The sequence below is a fragment of the Cryptosporidium andersoni genome, assembly GCF_001865355.1.
Source record: "Cryptosporidium andersoni isolate 30847 chromosome Unknown contig_1, whole genome shotgun sequence".
NCBI classification, from domain to species: domain Eukaryota; phylum Apicomplexa; class Conoidasida; order Eucoccidiorida; family Cryptosporidiidae; genus Cryptosporidium; species Cryptosporidium andersoni.
The window spans coordinates 338,449-363,174 of NW_027122907.1; the positions used below are offsets into that span (position 1 = coordinate 338,449).

At 28.3% G+C, this 24,726-nt stretch overlaps 14 protein-coding genes across 14 annotated transcripts; 5 read left to right on the top strand and 9 right to left on the bottom strand.

The window, feature by feature from the left end:
• Nucleotides 1-84: 84 nt before the first annotated feature.
• cand_032980 (uncharacterized protein) lies at nt 85-465 on the bottom strand (the record flags this gene model as incomplete). The annotated part of the gene is made up of 1 exon (XM_067213524.1): nt 85-465. One exon carries the CDS (start codon nt 463-465, stop codon nt 85-87), a length of 381 nt encoding a protein of 126 aa, XP_067066775.1.
• Nucleotides 466-765: 300 nt separating this feature from the next.
• Nucleotides 766-1,782, bottom strand: cand_032990 (palmitoyltransferase ZDHHC7; the record flags this gene model as incomplete). Its single annotated transcript, XM_067213525.1, has 1 exon — nt 766-1,782. The coding sequence occupies one exon, from the start codon at nt 1,780-1,782 to the stop codon at nt 766-768; it is 1,017 nt and encodes a 338-aa protein (XP_067066776.1).
• Nucleotides 1,783-2,486: 704 nt separating this feature from the next.
• On the bottom strand, nt 2,487-2,786 carry cand_033000 (60s ribosomal protein L37; the record flags this gene model as incomplete). Its single annotated transcript, XM_067213526.1, has 1 exon — nt 2,487-2,786. One exon carries the CDS (start codon nt 2,784-2,786, stop codon nt 2,487-2,489), a length of 300 nt encoding a protein of 99 aa, XP_067066777.1.
• A 560-nt stretch (nt 2,787-3,346) lies between these two features.
• Nucleotides 3,347-4,531, bottom strand: cand_033010 (PCI domain-containing protein; the record flags this gene model as incomplete). Its single annotated transcript, XM_067213527.1, has 1 exon — nt 3,347-4,531. One exon carries the CDS (start codon nt 4,529-4,531, stop codon nt 3,347-3,349), a length of 1,185 nt encoding a protein of 394 aa, XP_067066778.1.
• A 265-nt stretch (nt 4,532-4,796) lies between these two features.
• Nucleotides 4,797-6,263, top strand: cand_033020 (uncharacterized protein; the record flags this gene model as incomplete). The annotated part of the gene is made up of 1 exon (XM_067213528.1): nt 4,797-6,263. The coding sequence occupies one exon, from the start codon at nt 4,797-4,799 to the stop codon at nt 6,261-6,263; it is 1,467 nt and encodes a 488-aa protein (XP_067066779.1).
• Nucleotides 6,264-6,528: 265 nt separating this feature from the next.
• On the bottom strand, nt 6,529-9,075 carry cand_033030 (uncharacterized protein; the record flags this gene model as incomplete). The annotated part of the gene is made up of 1 exon (XM_067213529.1): nt 6,529-9,075. The coding sequence occupies one exon, from the start codon at nt 9,073-9,075 to the stop codon at nt 6,529-6,531; it is 2,547 nt and encodes an 848-aa protein (XP_067066780.1).
• Nucleotides 9,076-9,491: 416 nt separating this feature from the next.
• cand_033040 (uncharacterized protein) lies at nt 9,492-10,817 on the bottom strand (the record flags this gene model as incomplete). The annotated part of the gene is made up of 1 exon (XM_067213530.1): nt 9,492-10,817. The coding sequence occupies one exon, from the start codon at nt 10,815-10,817 to the stop codon at nt 9,492-9,494; it is 1,326 nt and encodes a 441-aa protein (XP_067066781.1).
• Nucleotides 10,818-11,172: 355 nt separating this feature from the next.
• Nucleotides 11,173-12,046, top strand: cand_033050 (RER1 protein; the record flags this gene model as incomplete). The annotated part of the gene is made up of 4 exons (XM_067213531.1): nt 11,173-11,188; nt 11,260-11,409; nt 11,538-11,836; nt 11,912-12,046. 4 exons carry the CDS (start codon nt 11,173-11,175, stop codon nt 12,044-12,046), a joined length of 600 nt encoding a protein of 199 aa, XP_067066782.1.
• Nucleotides 12,047-12,237: 191 nt separating this feature from the next.
• On the top strand, nt 12,238-14,334 carry cand_033060 (uncharacterized protein; the record flags this gene model as incomplete). Its single annotated transcript, XM_067213532.1, has 1 exon — nt 12,238-14,334. The coding sequence occupies one exon, from the start codon at nt 12,238-12,240 to the stop codon at nt 14,332-14,334; it is 2,097 nt and encodes a 698-aa protein (XP_067066783.1).
• A 536-nt stretch (nt 14,335-14,870) lies between these two features.
• Nucleotides 14,871-15,950, bottom strand: cand_033070 (uncharacterized protein; the record flags this gene model as incomplete). The annotated part of the gene is made up of 1 exon (XM_067213533.1): nt 14,871-15,950. One exon carries the CDS (start codon nt 15,948-15,950, stop codon nt 14,871-14,873), a length of 1,080 nt encoding a protein of 359 aa, XP_067066784.1.
• Nucleotides 15,951-16,134: 184 nt separating this feature from the next.
• cand_033080 (protein phosphatase 2C domain-containing protein) lies at nt 16,135-17,793 on the bottom strand (the record flags this gene model as incomplete). Its single annotated transcript, XM_067213534.1, has 1 exon — nt 16,135-17,793. The coding sequence occupies one exon, from the start codon at nt 17,791-17,793 to the stop codon at nt 16,135-16,137; it is 1,659 nt and encodes a 552-aa protein (XP_067066785.1).
• An 855-nt stretch (nt 17,794-18,648) lies between these two features.
• Nucleotides 18,649-19,692, bottom strand: cand_033090 (N-terminal domain-containing protein; the record flags this gene model as incomplete). Its single annotated transcript, XM_067213535.1, has 1 exon — nt 18,649-19,692. The coding sequence occupies one exon, from the start codon at nt 19,690-19,692 to the stop codon at nt 18,649-18,651; it is 1,044 nt and encodes a 347-aa protein (XP_067066786.1).
• A 1,583-nt stretch (nt 19,693-21,275) lies between these two features.
• Nucleotides 21,276-22,730, top strand: cand_033100 (glutamate 5-kinase family protein; the record flags this gene model as incomplete). Its single annotated transcript, XM_067213536.1, has 1 exon — nt 21,276-22,730. The coding sequence occupies one exon, from the start codon at nt 21,276-21,278 to the stop codon at nt 22,728-22,730; it is 1,455 nt and encodes a 484-aa protein (XP_067066787.1).
• A 161-nt stretch (nt 22,731-22,891) lies between these two features.
• On the top strand, nt 22,892-24,616 carry cand_033110 (protein kinase domain-containing protein; the record flags this gene model as incomplete). Its single annotated transcript, XM_067213537.1, has 1 exon — nt 22,892-24,616. The coding sequence occupies one exon, from the start codon at nt 22,892-22,894 to the stop codon at nt 24,614-24,616; it is 1,725 nt and encodes a 574-aa protein (XP_067066788.1).
• Between the last annotated feature and the right edge of the window lie 110 nt (nt 24,617-24,726).

Below are 24,726 nucleotides of genomic sequence, written 5' to 3' on the forward strand. Positions count from 1 at the left end.
ATAAACAATACCAAGTTATAGCTACACCAATATTTAAGGTGAAATGTAGAATTTCCTAGTATTCCAAATATTTTTGAATGTAAACTATTCAATAATAACAACTCCTTTTGAATTAGAATCAACCGTAGTTTCTAAAACTTCATTCCAAACATTATCATAATTATCTACTTGTCCCCCAGAATTAGCATTAAGACCAAGAATAGGTTCTTCAATTTTTTGTTTATGTTCCACCATTAAACTTAAGTCTTCATCTTCATCTTCATCTTCATCTTCATTTTCATTTTCATTTTCATTTTCGTTATTTATATCATTATCTACGGAAGGGATAGTCTTCTGTTCGGAAACTATATTATTAGGATGCATACATGCAGAATCCATCTGATATTTATCTAGTATAGTATCTTCTTTAAGGTTATCAACTAGGTCTGTACCTTGTATTTTTAGTCTTGAATGATTATGCCCCATATCCCCGAATTCTATAATTCTAATCAATTCAAATCTAAAATATGTGATTTATTAGTATTATAGTAAAAATTATTATCACTATCCAATCTATGTCTCTGCACACATCTATCTTTCTGAAACAAAAAATGGATAGCCTATATCCATTATTTTAATCTAACATATATACTTTAATATATTTGTATAATATATATGTATTAAACTAATTATATTTTAATTCTCTTCTTTAAATTATATATTTATACTTCATAATAAAATTAAGTTTGTAATTAAGTTTAATAGATTTCACCAAGTTAAAATTAGTTATTGTTTAGAAAAATCATGTAAATATATAACATGAGATTTATCTTTAGTGCAATTCGAAGTTCTAGATATATAGGATGAATCATTTTCACAAAAGTCAGTATGAAACAAGAAATCAGCTTCTATAGATGCTACTGTAGCTTTTGTAGAATCTATACCTGATAGTAACTTGCAGCAAGTTATCCTAGATGAACTATTCTTTATAAAAGTTCCAACATGTTGATCCTTATTATAATTATTTAAAGTATTATCTGTAGAATTATAGAAATTGTTCAATTGAAGATCTACAAAAGTTGCAGTATCAAATCCAACATTTCTAAATTGGGCTCTTGTTTTTGTTGGGATAAACCATTTCCATGTAAATTGCTGACCAAAAACTTCCATAAGGGAGTTATAAAAATTCTGTCTTCTATATGTATAATCTTGTTTCAAATGCTCAATTCCTGTTGTATTGTATATAATACATAGAATCTGATCTATAAACATTGCAAAGGAAAATAATCCAAAAACTAATCCTTCTATAACAACACTAAAACCAAAAATATGTATTATTGGAAAGGTAAGACATGTTGAATCTTGACTATGTAATTCATGCCAATTTGGGATCATTACAGTATCTTCAGAAAATATCTCACTATTATGGTAAAAGTTTGTTCTATCAAAAGTTAAAGACTCAGGTGAAATAATACAATTGTAAAAGCGATAACATACTAATGAAATTGAATAGATACATAAGCAAAATACATAAAATAAGAATAGCAAGAAATGTTTCTGATTATTATAACCTACACAATTATTTATCCATGGACAGTGATGATCCATCTTAAATATACAACGTTTACATATAGAACAATGATGAACTCTTGGAGGTTTATAATTATTACATTTTATACATGATTTTATTATATCTATTTGTTTTTCAAGTTCAATTGGTATTATTATCTGCCCAAGATCTTTGTTTGTAGGAAGAACTCCTGGATCTGTAAATACACTGATTAAATGACAAGTACTGCACATAATAAAAATTGAATTATATATTATGAAATGAATTACATAGACCCAAGGTTTGCTGATTTTATAATATAGGTATAAATAGTAGTTTACAATTACAGAGGCATATAATAATAATAGTTGGGTTAAACTCATACAAGTTATTCCACAACAATCTACTACAAACCACTGAATATTACAAAATAATTTCATTACATTGATATATAATATGAGTTAATATTGAGATACTTATAAGATATAATTGTTTATATTATAATCTAAGATATGCAGGTAAGAGGAAAATAGGTAGATACTCAGATGACAACCCGCTAAGTAAATATTGAAAATGTAGACTCAGGTTTGGACCTCCATTTATTAAATTTAACAATTATTTGAAACTAAAGATAAGTATACAACTTCAAGATATATATTAAAGATTAATAATATATCTAGAATAGCCTAATCTAAATATCTGATATGAAGTATAGTTATTAATAGAAAAAGTAAGATTCTAGACATTACAAATATCAAATAAATTAAGTCTAGGATGTATTAAAGAAGCATCTACAATTCTTCTACAACTAGCTCCACACTTCGTTTCTATACAGAATAACAACATAGCTTCTATTAAGTAGATGGTAATATTAATATATTGAATATGGAGTTAATTTTGTCTAGTTCCACAATATTCACTTAGTCAATTATATATCATCCAGATATTAAGAAATGAATTACTTCTGTACACTAGAATTTCGGAGTGGTTTAGCAACTGTACCTTCTCTAAAACCATTCTTAAAACGTCTAGACATTGTCTTGAGATATCTCATGCGACCAGTTCCAGTTGTTCGCCTTCTCTTAGCCTTTTCACTCCAATTGTAAGATCTCATCTTAGCTGATGGATAACCACATGATGCACAACGTTTTCTCTGAACCATATATGAACGTTTACCACATCTACGACATAAAAAGTGGGTCTTTCCATGATGTTTACCACGACTACCTGTTCCTTTACCAGCTTTACCCACTCCCATTTATTCTTTATCCTAATTTGTATACAAACTTAGTAATACTTCCTTAGTATATAAGTGGTTTAAAAAGAGCTAATTTAGAGCTTCCCTTCTTATTACTTCCAAGACACTCTTGTAATACTAATAAAATATTCTCAAGACAAGACGGTTTAAATTTTTTTTTAGGTATAATATTATCACTATACTAATCTGATTAGGCAAATAGTAAATATCTGCGCTATGCAAAAAAAAGGCATCCGTCTCAAACAGGCGGTATGTATTATTTTACAAATGTACAAAATTTACTAGTAATCTCTTGTTATAAGAGAAGTTAAGAAATAGATAGTTAATAGCTAGTATATTGCCAATAATGTAAATATAAATTAGAATATTAAAAATAACAAATTAACGGTATGTGTGTAATCTATATATATTATATTTTCACGTATTGAACTTAGAAGAAAAAAAAAAAGTATCTAGAGAAGAATCTTTAAAGTACTTAATAATAAGATATCTAATATTACATATTAGTTTGTAATATATATTAGAAATATATAGGTATTGATTATATTCTAAAATATAACTTAGACTTGAATAACTCTTGATAATTTCTGCAGCCTATTTAGTAATGTATCACCCTTATGAATAATTTCATTGTAAGTACTAAGTTTTTCATCAGCTGTATTACAAAGTATAATACCTCTAACTTTATCAATTTTACATGGCAATTTAGATGAAGAAATAAATGAGACAATATCATCCTCAAGGAAATTTGTAGATAATCCAAATGATTTAGACATTTCTGACAATGTAACAGATTCAAATGGTTCTAAATATTGTTTATAAGCTCTAAGACGTATATTTCTCAGATAATATCTATGATGAAGATGTAAATAACGATCTTTCTGTAGAAGGTAAACTATATTAACCAAAATAGAATAAAATCGGGAATATTTACCATAGTACAAACATTCGATAAATTCTAAAAGAAAATGTTGATCAGGTTGTAGGGCTATTTTAAGTATTTCTGGAGATGCTAATAATTTCGATTTTATTATTGTTCTTCCTACTGTTAATACAGATGAAATAACTGTATAGAAAATTAGCTGATCAAATGTCAAAATTTCTACAGCTGTAAATGTTGTTAAACAATCTAAAAATATCTGAGAAGCTCCATTAAAATCTCTTGATACAAGTTTACTCAAAGCTTGATATACTTTTAATCTGTTTTTACGTTCCCAATCTCCAGCCTTCGCTAATTCATCTTCTGCTCGTTTCATATAGCTATTTGCAATTTTAGAATCATGCCAAAATAATCCAATCCTAATACCTAGAAATAACAATTCCAATTTGTATCCACTACCAATAGTCTTTTGATATGAAATTTCTAACTCTTCAAGACTTTTTTGCTTATCTCCTATACGTACAAAATGAATAGTCTTACTATAATGAGCAGTTCTAACTTCTAAATCACCACAATTATCCTCTGCATCCTTAATTTTCGCATTTATAATATCTAATTTTTGATTATTTTTCTCTTCTAAACTTTTTATTAGGGATTTATCTAAATCCATTAGTTTTTTATCTTCACACAATATCTTGTATAAAGATCCCATATTATACATTTTTATCTTCTCTAGTATTTCTTCTTGTGCTCTTTTTTTCTCAATATCATTTGAATGACGGGATTCCAGTATATATATACTATCAGCAAGAGAAAAATCTGGGACTGTTAAGAGTATATCTTCTGAATGGGCAGTTTCATTCATTTCTTATTATATTTAAGTTTAGCTTTGCTCTTTTACCTTATCTACTTACTAATTTTTTTTTATTTAGGTAAGTATACTTAAATTTTCGAGGTAACTATATCTAATAAAATATACACAAATTTTTATAGGGGGGACAGACAAAAAATTAAAAGCGCCAATAGTTATTTGGAGGCTTTATAAGTGCTAAAGGAAGTTGGAAAGTTTCTGGATTTTTAGATTTACTTATCTCTAACTAACTTAAAGAAAAATATTGAAATATAATAATATGATAAAAGAGAAATCTATTAAGGGGAAATTAAATTTTGGGTTAACTTCTTCAAGTATTCCAAATACTTCAAATGTTTCTCTTCTTCAGATACCTGAAAACAAGCTAAATACAATATCTAGTAGCTCTAGTGATAATCTAAAAGATGCTGTAAGGAGATGGCACGCTAAAAGAAAACAAGAATTATTTAATGATAATAAAACTATCGATGATACAAAAAAGTCTGATTCAGTAATACTTGCAAAATCTACATCTCCCCAAATTAATACTAGTATAACAACTCTAAACCCTTTTATACAGGGTAAGAGTTCACCAAAGTCAAATTTAGCAGATTTTTTACCTAAACCTTCACTTACTGATAGAATTGCAAAAAATTCTGGTGAAGTTAAACCTACACCTTTATCAACTGAATCCAAAGAAAGGATAATAAGCAAAAGGACACGTGATGCTTCTCCTCAAGTTACAGATATGATTGATAATATAGAAAATAGTGCATCTTTTACATCTCCAATATCTACTTCAAGTGGTCCATTTGATGGTCCTCTGTCTTTTGATGCAATAATGGCATTAAAGAGGAAAAAAACCCTAACTTCTAGCGAGGAAACTATAAATATTAGTACTAACACAAGTCCTACAATTATTGATATATCAAATAAGGAATCAAATTTTAGATCTACAAACTCTGAAGGAAAGATATCTGATCAAATAACAATAGGTCAAACTAAGCATAATAGACTCCAATCAAAATCATGTTCACACTTAGCTACAACAAATCAACAATTAAAATTAAAAGAAAACAATACTATAGAAACTCAAGATATTTTACTAGTAAATCAGGATATAACAATGAAACCCACAAATAATGGTAATTCATTGTCAGTTGAGGACACATTACCTATTAACAAGAATTTATCTAAATCTCAAAATAATTCAAATTTGACACTAAATTTAACCCAATCAACTGAAAATTCTAAAAATTCATCTTTATATAAACTTTCAGATAATTCAACAATATCTAATACTGATAGTCACAATTCTATCAATTATATTGTTAAAATAAGTAACAAAATATCTAAACTGAAAGAAGCATTATTTCAGAGTAAAACTATACCTGAACTTCTAGGAAATATTTGTATTATTATTAATCATATTGCAACAAGTTTGGATGAGATAGCCTCAAAATATGGAAAGAACCAAAGCAAGTACTCAAATTTATCAAATGCAATGAATTCATGTTTAAATATAATAAATAACCCAGGAGAAAATGACTGTATAGCTGACTTATCACTAGAATTATTTGCTAAATATCCTGAAATATTTGAGAGTTTAAAAAAACTTTCAAATTTTGCAAAAGATTCAAATAAATGTACAACTTTAGAAGGTCTTTGTGTATATATTCTTGGTTATGGTAGATTAATAGATGATCTTACGGTAAAAGTGAATATTGCCGTTAAACATTTAGTATAAAGAACAAATTTATAATTTATTAATAATTTAATAAATATAGAATCATCAAAGTAATAATATTAAAGTTTTGTTTTAGTATATTAAACATAACTTTGATATAATTTTCATTTAAATTAGAGGTGGTAGCTAACATAATTGCATTAATATATTAGTACCCTTGCTATAAATATACATTGTTTTCTTCTCTTTATATATTTTTAGATAATCTACAAATACTGTAAATAATTCTTTATTCAATTTTATTTTCAATTAATTGAAAGTGAAATTATACCTTCATAATTTGAGCAATTACCTGTATGGCACAAGTAATAGTTGCAGCCTGTTTTGCTTTGCACGCTACAATTATAAAGTATATAAGTTCTCTATAAGAAAAAGTGGTCCTACATCTCTCAAAATCTGACCTCAATATTTTATGTGGAAAACATATAACCTTCTTTAATAAAATTTTTAGTCCTACAGGAAGAAAACTATTATATATTGTCTCAAAAGCATCTGATTTAGTAATACCACATAACTTGAAGACATAATTCCACAAAGCTGATCTAATTGGATTTGTAGTTGGAACTTTGAATTTATCTTGGATTGTATTCATTTTATTTCCACAGATAAATAAAATAGTATCCAATTCATTTTTAATACATATGGAAGTATCATAAGAATAAGTAGATAAAATTGTCCATGCTGTATCCGAATAAAATTCATAATCCTGTGTTTGTATAGAAAATCTGGCTGGTATGGAGAGTGGTTTGTGATCCCAAGAATTACACTTTTTTTTATTAATAAACTTATGGGAATTAGCTGCATTTATACTATGTGGCAAATCCTCACTTTGTACTTTTGTACTTAAAATAAATCTCATTGATAGTGGTTCAAAGGTGTGAGAAGGCTTTGCTTGCATAACAGAGGCTAATAAAAACTTGTCAGTTTTATAACGAGCTGTATTTGAACGAAATTGGGAAATCTGATCTCTACTAATACTATCAATATCCCCTTGTGGAGGAAAACGCTCTAATAAACGAATAAGATGATCAAAAGATTTCTCATATATATTACAAATCTTGATGCTATCTGCTTCTAACTTTGAAGGATCAATTCCAATATTATGTTTATTAGGTTTACTTCGAATTATATTATTTTCTGAGTTTAAATAAAAATCTGAATCACAAACTTTACTCTCAAAGGGTTTTTCAGATATATCTTGAGATTTACTATATACTGGAATACTAACCAAAGATTTACAAGGAAGTACATTATTACTCTTGATATTATTTTTATCTTGGTTATTTCCAGAAGTTAAAAAAGTTTTAAATAATGACTCTTTATTAAATTTTTCTAATACAGAACTTAAAAAGTTAAATGAAAACCATGGAAAAATATGTGATAATGTATTTGATATTTCAGATTTCTTAATATTATATATCAGTATATTATCATTTTTATTTGTTGAACATTCAGGTTCACATTCATTATTAAGTAAATTAGTTAAATCTACATATTCTGCAAGTAATTGATTATAATAGCTTGAATTATCTCCAGAAATTAAATTAAATTTCTTTGGTACTTCTGAAGAACTATATACAGTCGAATTCTCGTATATACTAACTTCAATTTTATATTCAGGGATTGGTTTATAACGTGTATCACCATCACATTCTAAACCCTCCAATGGATCACATCCCAAATCCCAATGATCCATTGAAGTTAATCCAAAGGCTGATACTAATTGTGACATTGATTGAATAGTTGTTACTACACATAATACATGACATAATTCTGTTATTGTCCACCCTTGTATACCAGATCTTACCCCTAATAAACCATTCATAATATCATATGGTATATTTGCCGGATCAAATGCCAGGAAATTAATGAATTCAGCAAGATTTTGTAATTTACAAGGTAATAAATTAGTACCTTTAGTTAGCCATTCTATTGAGCCTTTATTAATCAAAAACATTTGCATTTCTAATTTTACCATATAATCATTTTTATATAGTGCTGCAGATAGTATACCAATAAAATGACGCCATGGTATAGATAATGCTCCATACCTAGAATCTTCCATTATAACCTTATAAGATTTCAATAAGGATTGTGCATATTCTGGTAATATATATGAAAATCGAAATATTGATGGAATACGCCCATAAAATGTCTCAAATATGTCTATCCAAAAATCTACAGATATATCAATATCAAGATTACTAGTTGATGGATCAGTATTTTCTGCTGTACATCTTTCATTACCTGGTATATTAGATACAATTAATTCAGGTGACATAAATCTCCCACATGGTAATAAGACTTTTATATCTTTATTATATAATTCAGAATCTACAGCAAAAAGTTTTACTGCATCAAACAAAGAGAATATTGTACCTCCAATTCTTACATACAACAAGGTTCTTGCATCTATACTTCCAATAGTCTCATCATAATTTATATCTATTAAAATTGAATTATTCTTTAATAATTCTAAGCCATTATCTTTATATTTAATATCCCATACCTTTAAAATACTAGAAATAATTTTTCCCCAATTGTTAGATATGCTTTTTCTAATTTCTTTAAAAGGATTTATTTTAGAACTAAGTTTGAGGAGAATCAATAAAGTTTGTTCATACCTCCAGTATTCAGTTGATTTATTTAGCAGTATATTTCTCAAAATGTTTCTTACTCTTTTAGTTATAAAATGAGTAACATTAGCTGAGTCCAAAAATCTCCAGTCTAATATACCTAATACTTTTAAACCTACATCTATAAAATTCTGCATAAGCTTAATTTCCAAAGATACATCCACTTCCCCCATCATTTCCTGTACATGTAAGGCTCATGTATGTTATTATCCCTATATAAATAAATTAAAACTATTTCCTAAATAATTTGCACCTGTCATCAGATTAAATACTTCTTTAAATTTGGAGCTTCTCTTTTTTTTTTTTTTTTTTGTTTAAAGTTTTTACCGCCTTATTTTTTAAAATCCAAATGAGAACTTTGCATTATACATGGTTAGGAAAAAAAAAATATTTTAAGGTAGTCTTTATAACAACTATGATACCAATATAGTCAGAATTAATCAAAGATTCACGCTTATATATATTACTAAATAAGAATAGACTTAAAGGATAGAAGGGAACTACTTGCATCTATACTCTAACCTTAATCTTAAACTATTTACTTAATGCCTTAGACACAATTAAGTAAGCTAAATACATGCTACTAAATTTGTCAATAATAGAATTTGTTAGTATCACAAGCAGATCCATAATGGAAGCTCCCAAAATGACTTTGACATGTATTGTAATGTTGTAAATTGTTTGTTCTTAGTGTAGATTTAGGTGTTTCTACTTTATTTACCAATAAATTGGCAACTCCCGGGTCAAGTTGCGACTGTAAGAAATTGTTTGTTTGATTAACATAGTGTTGAGTAGAATTCCTGATTGCTTGCCTCTGTGTCAATTGTTCAGAACATTTTTCTACAATAAAAGCTAATACTGCAGAAGGAAGGGTTTCTAATCCATTCATTGAACCATCAGAAACAAATTTGGCACTAACAGGAAATGATGTAAGTCCACTATATGGAGAAGGGAAATATGAGATAGTTATATATGATAAGTGATGTGCAACCTCTTCCATATAATTGTTTGTAATTTGTGCATCTCTGTAAAATGTAGTGCAGTGTTTTTGATCATGCCAGCGTCCAATTTTTGAAGGACATGTAAGTGACATTCCAGTTACTGGTGAAGATGATGTAGAATATGTTAAATCTGTATTTGTTGATATAAATGATTCAGGAGTTCTAGAATGTTTTTGATTATCTAATTTACAGAGAGGAAATTGTAATAGACAGATATTGGCATTATTTATAGTATCCATATTTCGACTAACCTTAAGATCTTCAGTTCCATTTAAATTGTGATTAGAATTTTCTGAAATAAATTTAGCTAAAGTCCTCCTCCTTGACCAACGTTGCCTATCTGCAACTCTACAAGGTTCACATGACCTCATGTGAGGAGTAGCATCTCGTTTATGACATCTCCAGCATAGTAATGGGTCACCACGTTTTCTTTTACTAACTTTTGCCTCATTTGTTGTTTTTTTCAAGTTACAATTGTCCTTTGAAATATTATCTTCTTGAGTTGTATTAGTTGAATTAGATGTAGTTTTAAAGAATTCTGAACTCTGATAAAAAGAACTTAAATGATTTCTGCAAGGAGTTCGTATTATGTAATTATTATTTATTATGGAAGAAGTAATAGAAGTAGTAGCACATGGAATGGAAGCAATTGAGTTAGCTGAACAGAGATTATTCGAGTTAGGGGATTGTAAAGAACTATCTAAATCAGATGACTTGAATGTTATATCTCCATTTGTATTATGATTCTCAGAATCCTGATTATGCTGTATATTAGCCTTAGTTTCTGATTCATTATTTGTATTAGTTGTAGTTTTTGATGGATTAGAATCTTCACTCCAAGAGCAGGTACTATCGTCCTGAAATGGCAACATCATATCGGAATTTATATATATTTCAGAAATTGGTAAGGCATCCATAGATTAAGCTTCAAATTCCACCTACAATTATTAAAATAAAAGATTTATATCAAATTATTCAATCTATAGAGAAGTCAAAATTCAAAGCAAAGAACCATCATAATACTTTCGAGATACAATTTGGTAATTAATATATATTAAAGTACTTAGAAATAAAACTTCAAGTATTTTAAAAACAAATAAATAATGATATATGCTTGAAAAGTTTTAAAACTATCCTTACAGTGTTGTAGAAATTTCCCTCCAAAAAGGTGCTAATTAGGCTGGGTCACTGGACTATAGTAAACCCCTCTCCCTCCTGTAATAAAAACTTTTTTTGTCTCGATTTTTACTGTTTAAGTTTAACAAATAAAATATGATGCAAAGTGAAGGTAAGTTTACTTTTACACTGACTAACTTTTTAAATATTATCTTCAATATATATAATCTATATTGTAATTAGAATCTAGCGACACTACATTTACTGCTGCAAATCCATATAGTCGAATATGGACTAGTTATATTGAAAAAACAACTGTATATCCTAAATCTAGGTGGTTTGTTTTATTAGGAATGTTAATTTTATATGGGATGAGAGTTTATCATTATCAAGGTATGTGATTACCTTTATTTAGGAGATAAGTAATTATATAATGTTATATACTGTTATATGGAAATAAAATTTCTTTTATACTAATATTTGGATATATTTTTTTAAATATAATACATGATTATTTTTAGGTTTTTATATTGTAACTTATGGTCTTTCTATATATATTTTAAATCTATTGATTGGATTTTTGTCTCCTCAAATAGATCCAGAAGAAGAAGGTATGGTTTTACCTGTACACGACTCTCAAGAGTTTAGACCTTTTCAACGAAGATTACCAGAGTTTAAGTTTTGGCTTTCTGCAACTAGGGCTACAATTATATCATTTATAATGACATTTTTTGATGTATTTGATTTGCCTGTGTTTTGGCCAATATTGCTAATATATTTCATATTTTTATTTATTCTAACTATGAGACAGCAAATTCAGGTAAGTTTGGAATATATAAATTTTACATACTAGTTTGAGGTATCTATAATCACAATGTAATTTTTTTTTTTTCAGCATATGATAAAATATCGTTATATACCATTTTCTTGGGGTAAACAGACATATGGTGATCTTACTAAAGGATATGCCTCTGGGTACAAAAAAACGAATATAGGAGGTATTGGATTAACTTCTCTAGGTGAAAAGTGACCTTTTTATATGAAGGGACTATTTAGAATAATTAGGAAATTTAAAATGCAAAGTTTTTAACAAAGTGAAAATTAAAAAAAAAAAAAATGAATATATGGCGCCCCATATGTATTTGTTGCATTGCGCGCCTCCTAATTGTTTTTATAGCTAGTATAGTAGCGATGGTGATTACCACTTCCTATTAAGTAGTAATGAAGGTAATGAACTACTATGGGCCACTTTTAGCTCTACCACCTATTTCTTTAGAGAGTAGTTGTGATATATCTAATTTAAGTGGAGTTGTCTATAGTGGAATTGCTGAGTTTGTGAATTCTCGAAGTATTGAAGCTGCTGGTGAGGCATTTTTTGACAAGTATGAGAGATGCACTAATAGAAAAGTTAAGAATACTGAAAGGAGGATCTTAAATCCTAAAGAGACCACAAGAACAGAGTATCTTTATTCTAAATTGAATGAATCGAAGTGTGGAACTAGTAGGAATAAGTCTAACAACATAGCAACAAGTATTGTAACTCTTAGCCGTCTAAAGGAATTGGTGAAGGAACCAAAAACTTTATATGATAAATTGGGAATTTTGGAGATATCAGATACCAAAGAAATTAAGAAAGCTTATAGGAAATTAGTATTAGCCTACCATCCAGATAAACAAAAGAATAAAGCAAGTTTAGATACTACAAAAATTAATGATGATAGTATTAGCTCAGATCCATTTTTAGCTATACAAGAAGCTTATGAGATTTTAAGTAACCCAATTTTAAAACAATCATATGACTCTGCCCTACCATTTGATGAGTCCATTCCAACTTCATATACTGGAGAAAAGGGAAACTTTGAAATATTTAAATCTACATTTGAACCTGTATTTAAAAGAAACTCACGTTGGTCTTTAAATAAACCAGTTCCTAGTCTTGGTAATGTAGATGAAACTTTGGAAAAAGTTGAATTATTTTATAGATTTTGGAGAAGTTTTCAGACTTGCAGAGATTTCAGTATTCATTATGAGTATGATATAAGCCAATCAGAATGTAGAGAAGAAAAGAGATGGATGGAAAGACAAAATTCAAAGATTAGGACAAAATATTTGAATCAAGAAGTTTCTAGAATAAACAAGCTGGTTGAAATGGCATATAAACATGATCCAAGGATAATAGCTTATAAGGAAGAGCAGAAAGTAAAAAAAGAACAAGAGAAAATGAGGAGAGAAAAAGAGAAACTTCAGAAATTGGAAGAAGAGCAAAAAGTACGTGAAGAAATACAAAAAAAGGAAGAAGATATTAAAAGGAAGGCTGAACAACTGAAATATAAGACTAAAACTCTAAGATTATCAATTAGGACTCAAATTAGGAAAGCTTGTATTTTAGAAGAACTATTCGAATTCAATACAGACTTTTTCAGTTTTATAGATGGTATAAATATATTTTTACAAATGAATGAAAATTGTTCATGTTTATTTTTAGAAAATTTAAATAAGAAGATTGAAGACTTCAAACAATCTATTTTGAATTCATCCAATTCAGACGATGATTTTATATTTAAAACAATAAGCTACAAACAGTGGAATGATTGGCTTTTAAAAAAGAATGAAACTGAACTGGAAATTTTAGATAATTTTATTGATATATGGCTTAACAATTACTATTCTGAAACAAAGACTCATGAGTTGGCTGTAATTTTCTGTATGGTATTAAGAATTCCACAAATAAATCTCGCTAAATCAAATACAATAGAAAAAGTAGTAACTGAGAGTATTGAGAAAAAGAATGTACAGAGCTCTAAATGGACTATATCGGAATTAAGTCTTTTAGCAAAAGCTTTACAAAAATATCCGGGAGGTGTTAATAGAAGATGGGAATTAGTTACAAAATTTGTTGGAAATACAAAGACAAAGGAAGAGATTTTAATTAAGGTAAAAGAACTATCTGAGGCTGAAAAATTAGCAAAGTTATCATCGGAGATTGCAGAAGAATCAGCATTTGATATTTTTCTAAATGTAAATAAGGGTGTATTTAAGAAATGTGATAATATACCGGATATTAGGGATTTAGCAGATATGTCAAATAACAGTAATATTGATAGAAAACCAAAGTTTGAAAATGAAGATATATGGAATGAAGAACAGCAAAGTTGTTTTGAAGTAGCACTAAGAAAGTACCCAACATCTCTACCTGCTAAAGAAAGATGGGAGAAGATTGCTTCTGAAGTACCAGATAAGACAAGTTCACAATGTATAGCAAGATTTAAATTTATTAGAGAGCAAATCAAAGCCAAATTAAATACCAGAAAGACCTAGAATAAATATAAACTATTAATTGTTAGTAATAGGTACTAGTTATTATCTTGGTAATATTTTATTTTAAACTGATTTAAATAAATGAAGATCTTGAAATTAGAAATAAATTGATTCTTTTATTTTCATTTATGTCACTGCATGCTATCATTACTACAATTTGAGATGTAATAATACTATATATATCTTTTTAAACATAAATATATTAATAAATCAAATATCTCGGGTCAAATCTGGTTGTTAATATCTGAATTTTTTCTCTAATTTTAATTGCATATATTGATAAATCTTATCAATAGTTTATATTTAAATAAAGATTCCCTAAGCTAATAGAGATTTAAGAATAATCAAGAGAAAGATTAACATTAATTATTATAATAATTTGTCTAATATTATTATTGTCTTTTTTAATACTTATCTACTAGTTTAATACTTGTTGCTTCTATAATAGTTTAAAATATCTCATGTCTTAATTACATAACTTGTAGTTCAAAAATATTATATACAAAGCATGTTAATATTAACCAGGAAGTATTATTTCAAGATACTTTGTCACTTGAGAGAGTTGAATCTCTATTCTCTGTAGCTTGCAATAAAATTGGAGATCTACCTGAAGGGAGGGGAGAAGCAAAACCAGGATGAACTTTTTTAATGGGAGTTGTACTATCATTTTTAACTTTGTTCTGTACAATATCATCACGAAGAAATAAAAAACTAGTAGGATGTTGTTTAGAAGATATATTGCTTTGTCTACCATTGTTTGTAAAGTGAGAGTGCTCATTTGATAGGGACTTCCTACCACTAATTAAGTTTGAAGAAGCAGCGTTTAAGCTTGAAAATGATGATCTTACTAAGGAGGTCATAGAAGATGATACTGAAGAAAGTTTGCTTATATTATTTATAGGAGTTGATTTCTCTGGAGTCAATCCCAGTCTATAAGGTGTAGCATTTGTTACATTTGATAAAGAATTTGCCCAGCCAAACCCAAAAGAAGAAAGAATACCTTCATCTCCTTGGGCTGTTCTTGCAGCTGATGCAGCCTTAATAAATGTCTCTGCTAAATTAGATGAAGAAGTTATATCAAGTTGTCTCACTGATGATAGTGATGAGTTAGTTGAGTTAGAGTTTGTAAATAACAGTTGTCTTGACTCAGAGGCGGCATTTGGAGTCCTTATAGGAGTCGTCAAGTTCAATCCAAAAAATGATAACTGGGTTTGGCTGGGTATCCTTTCATTTGTGTGTGGAATATTCGAATTCCCATATTGTCCAGATCTACTCAAATTTAGTAGATTACTTGACTCTCCTAGACTTTGTGTATCCAAATTATTGGCAGTATGTCTAGGAGTTTCAAATACTTTAGCTTTTTGTAACTCAAAATTATCTACTAAACTCGGTCTTCTCCTACTTCCATCAGTCCCCTTATTATCTAATTTTGGAATTGTTAAAAGTAATGATGATGGTGCCTTAACTATATAGACATAAACTCCATATGAAGTAATAAATATAAAGGAAATTACAGAACATGCGGGTATAAAACCAAATTTAGATTCTAATCCTTTCCAAATTAACCCTGAAGTAAGATAGAGTAGGAAACCAAGTATTATTGATGAATAAGACATCCCATAAGTGTTAAGAATAAAAAAGACGATGCCACTTAAAACATAGTGCAGCAGCTAAACAGAAGGACCGCCTAAAAAATCACATCTAATGCCACCCATTTGCAGCGGGATCATGTGAGCTATACTTTAATAGATATGCAGATTATAAAAGAGAAAATTAGTTTAGATGCCAGATTTTATTATATTAAATCTGGATTGTAACTACTGTAATATCATCTACAGATGTATTTCCTGACATCTTCATCCAGCAATCTTGGCATTTCATAGTAATAGACTCAAGTTCATCTTGATTTGTGAGCTTTGTAAAATTAGTATTTATTTTCTCAGAATATTCCCAAAATCCATCAGTAGCTATGATAACTATCACATTTCCTTTATGACTAACCTTAGTTTCCCAAATATCTGGTCTATTTAAAATTCCTAAGCTTCTGCCATCTGTATCTCCTAGGCTCCTAGTTAAGGAATAAGAAGTTTTAAGAGATAAACTACTATTATTAGAATTATGAAAGTTATTTAATAATCCAAATCTACCTTTTTCATTGACTATAACATCCTTTGTTATAATTCTTGAGCGTTCTTGAGTATTATCTAGAGTGTGGACCTTAGTTTTGTATAATATCTGACCTGTATCAGAATTTAATATTAATCCACCTGAGCTTCCCAATTGTATCATCAATAATCTATCATCATGAATAACTGCTACAGTTACACTAGTCCCTGATGATCCAAATTGCCCATCCTTTTCAAGGGATGTTTGTACTTGTTCAAATAGATCATATACTCCCCTTAAACGATCAAATGATACCATTTGTATATTATATGATGCATTCATATGCATATCTGTAGTTTCTGATACCTCAAATAACTTTTTAAGACCCCTACAAATTTTTTGCCTTACAAGTGAAGCTACAATGTGACCATAACGCCCATGACCATCAAAAACAGCTAAAATTGTAGTGTTATTATTCAACTTTAATATTGAAAAATCATCTTGATTTGGCATAGCTTTACTAGTACGTCTTCCCTCAACACATACCCAACTTATTTTCCATTCTCTAAGTAAAATTTGTGCTATATTCTTATTGGGTTTCCATAAACATGGTTTACCTTGAAATTCACTAACAGATATTTTATTTATTAAACTAGGGTTACCACATACATACAAACTAACTTCATCATCTTTTACATCACGTGAAATACTTTTACTAGTATGACGATCTTTAGCTCTTATAGGTGGCATGGATTCTATTCCAGGTCTGTTTTGTAAAAAATTTAGTTTCATTTTAAGTCTAGAATTCTCCTCATCTCTTAAAGCAAGGGCTTTCTTAAGATCAGAGACCTGTTTCCTAAGATCTAATATTTCTTTTTCAAGCTTTTGTTCTAGGACTCCTGTTTGAACAGTTTGATAATTCTCCTTATTTTCAACCAATTTTCCAAGCGAAGCTGATCGTTTTTCTTGTTGCTTATTTGCTAAGTAGCTCAGTGATGATATACAAGAAGAACCAATAATTCCTGAAAAAGGAACATCGTAAGTTGTACTATTAATACTAGTAGACGAAATTTTCTGAAATTCTGAGTCCTTGCTATGATTTTGAAGGAATCTTTCAGGGCTTGGTGATCTAGAAACTCGTGCGGCTCTCCTATGGATAAAACTAGCAACATCAGTATATTGATTTCCTCTTGCTTGTAAAGATGTTAAACTATTAATAGAAGTTGTTTGCTTACTTGGGCCTAGTATGTAATTAGATGAATTTTTCAAATTTAGTATAGTATTAACAGACGAACTTAAATTTGTCGAATTTTGACTGAATAAATGACCTGAAGGGGCATATAATTGAGGCATTTCTTAAATTATAATATTTTGAAGAATTAAAATTAGCAATGAGACGAAATTTAACATTTAAAATTAAGGATGCACACAAAACGACAAAACGTCCACGAAGTTATGTTATCCACTACAATAAGAATATATAGAGTTATCTGTATTTAAAATTAAAATAATTGCTGTAGAATTAGAGAATCAAATTCGAATTATTTAAAGATGACAAGACATAATATTATAACTTATGATACACAAAGTGACCAGAATAACTTTATAAGGTTGAGATATATAATATTAAATGTGATAACCTAGTATTCTAAAAATCAAATTTGAAAAAAATAAGATACCCTTAAGTAATGATTTAAAGAATTTCGGAACTGTATATATAATCAGTATTTATTATATTGTGCAGTTTTTGTAATAAGAATTCCGATAATAATATTAAGGAGCCTTTTAACGATATTATACTAAGATTTTGCAGTAATCTAGCTAATATATTAGAGATAGATCATTAGAATAAATAATATAAAAGGAAATATATAATTAATTCAATTGAGTTTATCTCAATAACTAGAATAAAACCAGAATATTGGGAAAATCCTATGCAATTTCATAAATGTACCGTCAAGAAAATATCCTTATACAAGCTATTATGAAATAAGACTAAAGTTCTCTTATAAATAATATATTTGAATCAGTAAATTTGAAGGAATCATTTAAATTAAATATACAACTATTTGAAATTTTTCTTATCTGGAAATATTATCTTTAATATCAATACTTGAAAGCCATAATTAAAAAGCTTGTCCAGATTTTCCACAAAAAAAAAAGTGAAAGCTACATTATATTTCCATATATTTCATTAGACAAAATCTTTTATTTAGAATCAATTAATCCCAAAACCTCTCCAACTAATTTAATAGACAACGCATAGAATACAAATTCCTCAAACGAAACATTCAAATCAAAATCAAGAAGAGTGAATACCATAGCTTCCATTTTATTTAATTCTAGATTAGATATACCACCTACTTTAGAATAATATGAATTGGAAAGTAACTTATCATCAAAAAGTTTCACAGCTAATAGTAGAGTTGTAACTAGTAGTCTATGAGCATTAATAACATCAACTGAAAAGGTAGGATTTTTCTTAATTAGACGATCTATATATATAAATGATAATATGTACATAGAAGGACTACATAAAAAAAATTCTACCAATCTAGAAAAATAGTCTCTAACTGCAATATTTGGAACTCGGCAAGAATCAAATGGAGTAATTTGCTTATCATCCCTTTTAATATCTACAATGCATCCAATTAATGTCCTCATTTTATCTAAAATATCTCTATAAAGTAAACTTTCCAACAAATCAGAATCATGTAAAGAAGATAAACAATTTTCATGTGTATCTTTATGTAAAGGTGTAATTGAATTGTCAAATATATTTGTCAATATATTCCATCCTGCAAATCTATTTATATTAGTTGAGTATTTGTGAAGCTCATCTTTTAAAAAATATTTCACCATTATCATATTTATCAATTCTTTTTTATCAATTCCCTTTTTATTTAAGACAGGAATTATATGATTTTTAAGGAATGAACTCATCATAATATTTATTATTTCGGTTATACTATCTTTACCTTCTATTTGCTTAAAAATCAATTTATCAACAGATTTATTTATTTGAGTAAATGATTCACAGAAATATGGTTTGTTAAATAGGTCTAAGTTGGAAAAGTGATCTAAGTAAATTCTGTTCTCAACCATATTTTCACTAGAAAATATTTTTAAACCTCTTTGAGACTTTGATATATAAAAGTTGCATGTAATGTCTACATTATCATGAGAATCAACCTTATTCTCTATATCATGCTGATCTTCACCATCTATAAACATTGTAACTGATTTAGCCATAATATTCAGATCTTTAATATATAAAGAGGATTTAGGAGAAAATAGCTCCAAAAATTTCAGTAATATCTCTCGAAAAAGTTGTTCTTGGAAAACTATTTCATTTGTATTTATATATGGCTACATATTAATAACTAATATACAAAATAAACCAATAAAATACTCTAGGTATCAAAATATTTCACTTTAGAAATATTATAGCTTCAAGTATTTATATTTTTCATAGCGCTAGCTGAAATATAAAATCATTTATTATGCGGCAGTAATGGTTTAGTATATCCAACTTTTGTAATATTATCGAAGTTTCTTTATGTTGCCAAATTCATATACTTCAATACCACTTTAACATACTAAGTCATATATATAAATATAGGATCATTTTATGCGATATATTGAATTTTATCACTAACTTAAATTCATTTTAATTTCAATATTTTAATATTAAGATCTTATTTTAAAGGCTCGAAAATAGTATTTAAATGATCTTACTGTTAATATTTTATTAATATATTATTCTCCAATATCTTATTTATATGAGAGTCATATTTTCTTTTTATAGAGCAAGTATTGATATATTCTAAACTATGACCATTATAGTATTAATATCAGATTTAATGCTAATAAAATATTGAACCATCTTATACAAAGTAAATACAAAAATTTATCACTATCACTGATTGTTAAATATTTTGACATTGTAGTTTCAATATTGCAAATTATAAAATTTGGAAGAATCCTCTTTTCTATAATACATAAATTAATAAATATCAAATGAACAACATAACTTTGTAGTTTAAATTTGATAACTGTTAAATGTATATTTTGAAAAAACCATATATAACTATAATTTCCATTTTCTAAAAATAAATAAAATATTTATTTCTTTCTCTTTTATTCATAACAAATAATATTCAAATTTGAGCTATTTTATTTAATTTGAGAATATTAACTTTTCCTAAGTTAATATATAATTATTTGTTATACCCCATCATAAACTCTACAGTAATATTCAAATTATTCCCATTTTAAATTATTAAATTATATCAGTAAATCCAACTATTTATTATTCTTTACTTTTTATTTATTAAGTAAAATTGGATTAATATGTATATAAACTTATCGTTGAAACTTGAGTATATTTAATATTAAACAATACCAATTTTTGTGCTTGATAAAATATATCTAAATCAGATATATAAAATCTACTGTAAGTTTAAATAGGGTTATTTATAATTTGACTGATTATCTAATAATATTATTGATTTCTATATATTTCCATTATTAAAATTCTATACACAATAGAGCCCACGTGATTTTTGTAATTTCGAACTAATATAAATTAATATAAAGATTAGTATTACTAATAATAAGTCATTTAAAAAAGATTATAAATGCATAACCCTTTTAAATACTGAATTTTTATCTATTCAGATTACCCATAACTACAAAGTCTTGTAATAATATAAAATTCTGAGTGCATGTACATGAAGCCGCCCTGATAAGTGATGATATACTAGACTAGTAGAAAGTTATAAAGTGAGGTAAATTTTGAGGAATCTTATAAAGATTCTAAGATTCTTATAGAAATGATAAATTCTCTATCTACATCACTTGATAATCGTGATATAGGTCCACAATTAGTAAGAAGACAAAGAAGTGGCCCTTTAATTGTTCTTAAGGTTGGTACTTCAACATTAACTAACAATAGAACAGGGAAGTTGTCAGTATCTAATATCGGAGCTTTAGTAGACACTGTATGCGATCTAATGGATAAAGGTTGCAGGGTAGTCCTTGTATCTTCTGGGGCTGTTGGGGCAGGACTACTTCATATGAATATTCGAGAGAAGCCAAGTAAACTTCATTTAAAACATGCAATAGCTGCTATTGGACAACCTTTATTAATGAGAGTTTATGAAGACTTCTTTTCTATGAGAGGAGCTAAGGTTGCACAACTTCTTATGACTCGTTCAGATTTTGTAAATAAAGATAGTTATATTGATTTTAAAAATACTCTTTTAGATCTTATACATTGGAATGTTGTACCCATAATTAATGAAAATGATGCCGTTACATCTAAAACTTTGTATTTTGGCGATAATGATACATTAGCTGCTTATTGTGCAATTGCAATATCAGCAGATTGGCTAATTTTAGCAACAGATGTTGATGCACTATATACAAAAAATCCACGCCTTCATCCAGATGCTACCCCTATATTAAAGGTTAATAATATTGATGCTATAATTCACATGGCTAATGACAATTCCGCTGAAAACAATGGAAGTGATTTAGGAACTGGGGGGATGAGAACGAAGATTATAGCTGCTAGAGTTGCAGCAGCAGCAGGAATATCGACATTTTTAGTAAACGGAGCATATCCTTGCAGATTATTACAACTTGTAGAATCTGAAGATTTCATTAAATTATCGGAACCTGTTCAAATGACTAAATCTCTCTCTGGATCAAATTTAGCTCAGAATACTGAAGGCGAAGCAACAAACAAGATTCTCAATGAAAGTTTGTATAACCATATAACTCTTAATTCATCTACATTAGCAGCATCATCTATGGAATCAGCAGCAACTTACAATACTGACTCAAATTTCTGCAATGATATTGTTACTTGCTCACCAGATGAGTTGCATCATGGACAATATATCGGTACTATTTTTGTCCGTCAAATTTTAATGCAAACAATGAGAAATCAAAGAAGGTGGATAATGAGTTTACCAGTTCACGGAAAGTTATATTTGGATGAAGGAGCTGTAAAGTCAGTAGTGAAAGATTTAACTTCCTTATTTTGTGCAGGTGTAAAAAGAATAGATGGTCACTTTGTAATAGGAGATGCTGTTTCCCTTATAAGTGATGATGATCCAGATGAAAAAGAGCTTGCTAGATGTATAACTAATATGGATTCATCTGTTTTGAAGGAAGTTTTAGGTAAAAGAACATCAGAAGTTCAAAGTATGTTGGGTAATAGAATTCAGGGCAAAGTAGCTGATAGAGCCAATATAATAATCACCATAAAACGTCCTAGTTAAATTATTGTTACTGTCTTGTTATTAGTGTTAGATTGTTTAGTTATATTTGAGTATTGAGTGTGCAAAAGGAAATGTACACAATTCCGTGTGTATCCCCTTCAGTGTAGCTAATTAGTATCATTTTTTTAAATGAAGCTGTTAATTTTATTTTTCCTTTCATAATGAACTTATTTGGTTTAAGATGTGAATTTTCAGATTTTACTTTCGAGAGGATTTCTAATTTTTTTTGTTTAGGAACTAAAAACAACCAGTATATAAAAGCTAAGGAAACTAGACAATCTAATTCAACTAGACTTCATAAATATCAGATACCCTTTTCTTTAATTTCCAAAGATCATGGAAATTTAACAACAAGATCATATTGTGCTTCAAAAGGTGTTTGTGATAGTGGAAAATTACTATTAACTACAAGGTCCCAAGTTCCCCGTATAGACTTAAATAAAATAAAGGCTATTACTCCCCCAAACATAAGTGCTAAAGATAAAAATCAAGATTTTTCTGGATCAACAATTCCTCCAATTACATCATCAGAAATTTCATTTCCAATTAATGACCAAAGTTCTAGGAGTCAATATGAAAAAGTTGTATTCCCTCATAATCTTTATGGAAACCTAGTCCCAGATATCCCAAAATTTAATAACCAATTAAAACCAATAAACATCTCAAATTTCCAACTCCCTCAAAAACTATTCACAAATTTTTCAGTACCAAAATTAAAGTTATTTCCAACTCCTAGAGCTAATTTAGTTAATCAAGAAAATATGTTAAGTTATAAAATGAACATTGATAGCCCCAAAACTGATAGAACTAGAATATGTGAATATCAATATACAGAAAGAGAGACCCCAATTCAAACAGCAAGATACTCAGTAAAAAACTTAAAAGCTTGGAATGCTGTAAATATGCTGATATTAACGGCATCTTATGATCGTTATATACAGAGGAATAAATGCAAAATTGAAGATTTGACTGTTGAAGCACAAAGTATTGTATTCGGAAGTTCGATTAAAAAGTATGACTTTAAATATTTAGAGAAGGGAAGCTTTGGTATTGTATATAAAGGGATCTATAAGGGCACGAAGGTTGCCATAAAAGTCCCAAACCCTGTAATGATTGAAATAGATCCATTGGGAGTAATTGAAAGAGTTCTGAGGGAGTGGCGATTTTTATCTAGACTAAAACATCCCAACATTATTGAATTTAAAGGAGGAATAATTTTACCTAATAGGCATATTTGGCTTATAACTAAACTTGTAGATGGTCCAGACCTTCATTCATTAAGATATAGACTTCATAGAAATATACCTAAAGATAAAGCATTGTATATGATTAGACAACTAGCTGATGTAATTTTATTTTTGCATACTCCTTCAAAAGAAAAGGGTATTGTTATCCACCGTGATATTAAGCCAGAAAACTTGATCATTGATACTAAAACTTGGAGGATATATCTTTGTGACTTTGGAGATGCAGAAGAGTATGGAGTTGGAAATAAAAAGAAACTTTCTGGTGCAACATGGCTATATTCACCAATAGAACTTATTCTTGCAGATCCCATTAGAAAAGATACTTCCGAGTCAAAAATAGTTGATTATGATGAGAAATGGGATATATGGTCATTCGGCTGCATTTTGCAAGAGTTCTTTGGTTATCCAAATCCATTTGAATACCTTGTTGAATCTACAGATTCATCCAATGATATTTACAAAAAACTCTTAGATGCAGCAAAAAAAAATAAATATATTCCTTATATTCCAGTTGAAATCAATTCAATTATTAGAAATATCATTCTTCAGTGTCTAAATCCGGATCCTAAGCTTCGACCAAATATAAAAAGTGTCATCAATACATTAAAAAGCTTCTCTGATAGTCAACTTATGAAGTAGATATTAGAAAACTCCTAATTTTAGAAAATAGTACTTTGTTAACTAAAGAGGCTAAAAGTTTCACTTGAATTTCTCCTAGATTTTCGCACTAAAGACAATATAGAAATATT